General features: G+C 48.5%; 1 protein-coding gene across 1 annotated transcript; it reads left to right on the top strand.

Moving 5' to 3' along the window:
- Positions 1-4,826: 4,826 nt before the first annotated feature.
- Positions 4,827-6,079, top strand: LOC115727423. The gene is made up of 2 exons (XM_048276275.1): positions 4,827-5,644; positions 5,749-6,079. The coding sequence occupies exons 1-2, from the start codon at positions 4,827-4,829 to the stop codon at positions 6,077-6,079; spliced, it is 1,149 nt and encodes a 382-aa protein (XP_048132232.1).
- The last annotated feature ends 431 nt before the right edge of the window (positions 6,080-6,510 follow it).

The raw sequence follows: 6,510 nt of genomic DNA, 5'->3' as shown, positions 1-6,510 counted from the left end.
GTTATGGTTGGTCTCTACCCTTCCTTGGTCGTCTTCTCCCTTCTTCAGGCACATCAAAGCACGGCAGTTTCTAACATCACTGCAGCTGAACCGCTCTTTCAGAACCAAACTCTTGTATCCTCCAGTCAAATCTTCAAATCTTGTGGGCATATGGTACAAGAGCACGACTCCATCCAAGATTGTCTGGGTCGCCAATAGGAATACACCGCTTTCCCATTCAGATCAATTTTCAAAATTAACAATAGGCAGTGATGGGAATCTGAAGCTCGTGGATAAGCAACAGAACATAGTATGGTCCACCAATGTTTCTGTCCACTCAAATAATACCGCAGCAATGCTATCAGATAGTGGAAACTTTGTTCTACAAGACGGCAATTCTGTTGAACTATGGGCTATCTTTGATGATCCAACTGATACTCTTCTACCAAACATGAAGTTAGGACTGAACAACAGAACCGGAGAGAGACAGTACTTAGTTTCCTGGAAAAACGACAACAATCCATCTTTTGGATATTTTGTCACTGGGATTACACTGGACACACTGCCGCAAATTTTCACCTGGAATGGCTTGAGCCCTTATTGGAGAAGTGGACCATGGGACAAATCAGTTTTCATCGGCATACCAGAAATGGACTCCTCATATTTTAGCTGGTACGTTCTCCAGCAAGATCCTCAGCAGGGAACCACTTATTTCTCTGCTGATAATATTAACAACTCTTTCCTGGGTTATGGCTTCATTTCACCTGGAGGAATGCTAGCATTAATAAAATGGGATGATGGATCCAAGAGTTGGCTGACAAATTGGGCGGCACCAAGCAACAGCTGTGAAGTTTATGGAACTTGCGGTCCATTTGGTGTCTGCAACTCACTAAACTCTCCTATCTGCCGTTGTGTAAAGGGGTTTGTGCCGAGATCGAAAGAAGAATGGAACAGCAGGAATTGGACCAGAGGGTGCATAAGAGAAACAGAATTGAATTGTCAGAAGAACGCAAGCTGGTCGGCTTCGATGCAGGTGAAGAAAGATGTCTTTGTGCCAATGAACCAGATGAAAGTGCCTGACTCTGCGGAATACATATCAGACATTGGAGATGAAGGAGAATGCCAATGCTGGTGCCTGAATAATTGTTCTTGCTTTGTGACGCCCGGGAAATTTGGATGATGTAATTTGCCCAAATTCAATAAAAATGGAGAAAATTGAATTTTAATCGGTGCAAATTTTGGATCTCAAGGACGAAAGTGACGGATTTTGGACGATTCCCGAAATGTCGTTCGATTTCGATTGGGTCTCGAAATCGTGGTCGCCGCGACTTAGGATTTTTAATCCTCGTGCCCAAACTTTTCCGGACCGAACCTAGCCCCGTGAAAATCCAAATTTTATTCACAATTGGTTAAGCCAAAAATCCGTTCAGTCCTAATTTGCCAGATTACCATTTTGCCCCACCAATAATGCATGTGAGACAAATGTTTTAATGGTGAGTGGACTGGTGGGCCCCACCTCGGTCAAATCTGCCACCCACTAATCAACTCAGCCATCTCTCTCTCTCTCTCTCTCTCTCTGTGGTCTTCTTCTTCCCTGTTCTTGTGCGAAGACCACCCCACCGAAGCTCCCTCTCCATCATTGGCTTGTGACTCCACCGCCTCTGCCTCCGCCTTGCAGCTAGCCATTGTCCGACACCACCACCACTCCACCACCGTTGCACCTCCGCCGTTTGCAGTCCGACGAGCTCAAGGAAGCCCGGCGTCCCTTGCTCCGTTCTACTCACCCTCAAACCGCACCTGCTCCGCTTCTGCTCAGGCTACCGCGCGACGTCACCACCCGAACCGAGACCCCCGCCGTGCTACGTCGCCTTCAGAGCCGTCGACCACCGTCGTGGCCCTTCGGACCGCCGCGAGCAGGCCTCACAGGTCTTTGTGCCCTGTTCTGTAGCCGATCCCCTGTTCTGGAGTCCTGAGGCTGCTTTGCCGTCTCTGCTGCCCCTTCACCACTCGCCGACCGCGCCCAACAACCACCCACACCCCTCTCTCATCCCTCAAGGCTAGTGCAAACCACCCGCCGTCGGTAGAGGCCGCGAACCACCTCGGAACAACCTGCCCTATTCTGTCCCCGAGTCCCCTGTTTCACGCCCGATTCTGCGAGCTGTTGTTCTGCCGCCTTGCGTCGCCTCCGGCCACCACCAACGCCACCTCTGGCCACCTTACGAGCCCCCCAACCCAGGACAAACCTTTCCCCCAGCATTTGGACGCCCGAGACCACCCAAAACAGCCCCCAAAGTCAATGTTCTGCTCTGTTTTGCCTCTACCGATTACTGTTCATTGCCGGTCGCCACCCTCGAGTCTCGTGCCGCTCTCCCAGAGTGTCGCCGAGTCTTCGGGCCAACTTTGACCAAATTGGAAGCTCGGAGCTTAAGTGGATTGGGCCGCAAGTCGTCGTCGTCGTCGAGCCGGGCCGAGTTCGTGTCGCCGTCGCTTGAGTTGAGACCGCCCGAGCTAATTTTATGGTGAGTTAGCCCCTAACTCTTGGTTAGGCCGCTAATTACGTTCGAAATAGATTAATTAGCTAATTAGGGTGTTTAGGTAGTTTAATTACGGTTGGATTAGATAGAAACGTGGTTTAAGCTAAATGATCGTAATTAGTTAAGATTAGTCAATTAGCTAGGTTGTCTGTGGCTAATTGCTTAGTAGAATTGATTGATTTGACTGATTGAATTGATTGATCGCGAGTGAACGATAGGTCAGAGACGAGTGCGTAATTGGAATTGAAATTGTGATTAATAATCGACTAGCCGCAATTGACTAATGAGATTATTGAATTGTTGGTTGTGAGTGCCAGTTTGGCTTTTGATTCTTGTGGGGGTCCGATTAGAGGTTAATCGCCCCAAATTGCTTGGTTTGTCGGTCGATATAAATTACGCATTCATATGACCACGTATGAGATAAAATTGCATGTTTTTGCACGAAAACGGCCTTGGGCCAAGTATTTGAACATGCGAGTATGAGTATTCGACCTAAATCCAAGAAAAGAATTGGCTGGTTGTCGAAGTGCACGAGTGGTCACATAATGGGATAATTTCGACGATCATTGTCTTCCGGTCGTTCGGTCCTGGAAATCATTGTCTTTTGGTTGCTGGATGCGCGTCGATCATTGTCTTATGGCTGTACGTTTGCCGGTCGCAGCTTGTGATGGGCCGAAGCCTTTTTAGGATTCCCGTAAGCTCCGTGCCGTGTCGACAATCATTGTCTTCTGATTGGTCGAGCGGAGTCACATGGACTATTAGATGCCGTTGCCATAAGTAAGGGACGATTCCTGGTCTGCTAGAAGAGCACCAACCGACTAGTGTGCTTGCAAAAACCGACTAGTGTGCGGGACATACAGGTCGGATCCGATAATAAATGGACTACGTGTGGTGTCCCGTGCATGCAAGTGCTGTGATGCTTTGCAGTGGGTTTAATTGATTTAGTTGATTGATTGTTGAGTCGAGTCCGCATTGCATTACGTGTGGCCCGGAGGGTAAGCTTGCATGTGGTTGAAATATACGTTCTGTGCCGATGTGATTGCTTTTTAGGGTGTCCGAGCGAATCAACATCCTAATCGGGCTTAGGCATTGGCTCACCGAGATTAATTTCTCACCCCGTCGTGGTTAACAATTTTCAGGCGGTGATGGAGGCCGTGGACGTTGAACCGGGAAGATTGTGGTAGGATTTTTGGGAGTAGACGAGGGCTTAACCTTACCCGACCTTGTGTCCTTTTTAGGTCTTAGTGAGCTACCCCGAATAATGGGGTTGTATACATTGATTGTAGCTTAGTATGGTTAAGATTCGTCTGTTTTGGCTTTTGAATGAAGTTATGTTTTGTGAATTGATTATGTTAATTTTCCTGCTATACTATCCCACTGTTTTGATTGTCCGGGAGATTTTCACATTCCGCATGCGTCGAAATTTTTGTAGGTCGATAGCCTACATGGGACGCTATCATTCATGACCCGAGGCGAGTAAGGTAGGGATGTTGCGAGCTCGAGAGTCGGGGCGTGACATCCTTGCCCAAGGTGGTATCAGAGTAAGGTCAGCCTGATCCATCCGGTCATTGGCCTGGAGTAATAAGGAGCAATTGAAATTGGGATAGTTAGTGGGTTAATAATCGTTGTGCATGTGATTGTTGTTGTGGATTTGAGTTGTGGGGCCGCCTTCTTACCGCGCTTTGCTATGGGGTATGCGGGACTTCATAATCTACCTGCGAGATGAGCGAACGCGGTAGGTGAGCACCTCGAGGACCCCGGACTAGGCCTGTTAGGCCGACGGAGGAGATTCCGGAGGAAGAAAGAGCACCTCGTGCCGCCGAGCCGATTGGGCAAGAGCCGACTATGGCTGGGATTCTGCAAGCTCTGGGAGCTATTGGAGATTTGATGGGGCAGCAAGTGAGGAATCAGAATGCTGTTGTTGTCGCCGCTACTGAAGTCCCACCCGTGAATCCGTTAGCTGGAGCTGTGAGTGATGGGCACCTAGCCGAAAGGTTGGTAGAGCAATTCCTCAAGCTGAAGTCGCCCAAGTTCTCTAGGAGCAGAGATCCCGAAGTTGGCACTTCGTGGATCGAGGAGTTGGAGAAAGTTTTTGACCCGTTGAGGTGTACCAATGAGGATAAGGTCACCCTGGCCATGTACCGGTTGCAAGGGAATGCAAGTACATGGTGGAGAGCTTCGAAGAACAGAGTGTTTCCCGAGGGTACGGTCCCGACGTGGGATGCCTTTGTGGAGGCTTTTAATGGAAAGTATTTCTTTGATACAACGAGAGAGCAGAAAATGGCATAGTTCTTTTGCATGCTTTAGAACTAGATGACGATCGATCAGTATGAGGCCAGATTTGCTGAACTGTCCAAGTATGCTCCGAGATTGGTTGAAGACCCTATGGATAGGTCCAAAAGGTTCAGAGATGGGCTGAAGCCCGAGATTAGGAGTGTGCTGATACGATTTATTCTGAAGGATTACAATGACCCCTATGAGAGAGCACAGATGGTAGAACAAGATCCGACCGAAAGAGCTGCCACATCCGGATCGCGGTTTGCACCCTCAAATAGAAGAGATATTTGGCAAGGGAAGAGGCCGATGCAAAGTAACCGATTCAACATTCCGCCCAATCGCCGAGGAGTGATTAGCAAGCCGATGCCTCGCAAAGACAATGTCTGCCACCTGTGTAATCAAAGGCATGGATATGCTCCATGTAGAATGCGTGGAGCCTGCTTTGGATGTGGCCAGCAGGGCCATCTAGTGAGAGACTACCCACAGAGGCAACAAGCTAGGCCGCCGGGAGGCCAAGTTGGAAGGATCGCGCCACCGAATTACCGCAACGGACCTCGGGCGCAAAGACGGGTGTTTGCTATCACCCGAGATGAGGCGAAGGACTCGCCGATCGTCATAGGTACGGTCCTTCCGCAGAACAGCGTAGCTTATGCTTTGTTTGACCCCGGTGCTACGTATTCTTTTGTTGCGGATCAATTTGTTAGACTGTCTGGATTAATTGTGGTACCATTAGATGTGGTTGTCAAGGTATCTACACCTTTAAAGGATAGCGTAATAGCTACGGTAGGGTCTCCCGGTTGTAAACTAGTGGTAGATGGTCACGAGAGTGAGATAGATCTGGTTGTACTAGAGATGTACAATTTTGATCTAATCGTGGGAATGGACCGGTTAACGAAGAAAGGGCCACGATGGACTGCTATCGTAAGGTGATTCAATTTAAGCCGTTGGATGGGGCCAGTTTTGAATTTGTGGGAAATCGAGGAGGAACCTCGACGGTAGTAATCTCGTTGCTAGAGGCGACTCGGTTGTTGGCAAATGGTTGCCAAGGTTATTTGGCTGCGGTAGTGGATACGTCTATTGGGGAAACTAAGTTGGAGGAAATTGCTGTAGTATGTGAGTTTCCAAACGTTTTTCCCGAAGAATTGCCTGGATTACCGCCGAAAAGAGAAATAGAGGTTGTGATAGATTTAGCTCTAGGGACGGAGCCAATCTCTAAAGCGCCGTACAAGATGGCGTTGTCAGAGCTTAAGGAACTTAAGGTGCAGAAACAAGAATTGTTGGATAAATGATTTATCCGCCCCGGTGCGTCGCCATGGGGAGCACCCGTGTTGTTCGTCAAGAAGAAGGACGGGTCTATGAGGTTATGTATAAACTACAAGCGGTTGAATCAAGTGACGATCAAGAACAAGTACCCACTGCCTAGAATTGACGATATGTTCGATCGGTTGCGGGGAGCATCGGTGTTTTCTAAGATTGATCTATGGAAGGGATACCATCAATTGAGAATTAGGAAAGAAGATATATCGAAAACGGCATTCGGGACACGTTATGGACACTATGAGTTCGCAGTGATGCCGTTTGATCCGACGAATGCTCCCTCTGCTTTTATGGACCCGATGAACAGAGTGTTTAAAGAATTCTTGGATCGCTTCGTCATAGTGTTCATAGACGATATCCCGATGTACTCGAAGAGTTCCGAGAACCATGAACAACACCCGAG

Source organism: Rhodamnia argentea, chromosome 3 (genome assembly GCF_020921035.1).
Source record: "Rhodamnia argentea isolate NSW1041297 chromosome 3, ASM2092103v1, whole genome shotgun sequence".
In the NCBI taxonomy this organism is placed as follows: domain Eukaryota; kingdom Viridiplantae; phylum Streptophyta; class Magnoliopsida; order Myrtales; family Myrtaceae; genus Rhodamnia; species Rhodamnia argentea.
The sequence above is the reverse complement of the archived record's forward strand: the minus strand, read 5'-3'. Positions and strand labels throughout refer to the sequence as shown.

Bases quoted from the DNA above. Each gene is read 5' to 3' on its own strand.
- LOC115727423 (XM_048276275.1), top strand. From the start codon at position 4,827: ATGACGATCGATCAGTATGAGGCCAGATTTGCTGAACTGTCCAAGTAT. The intron at 5,645-5,748 runs GTACAATTTTGA...GGATGGGGCCAG, and splicing joins GATCTGGTTGTACTAGAGAT to TTTTGAATTTGTGGGAAATC.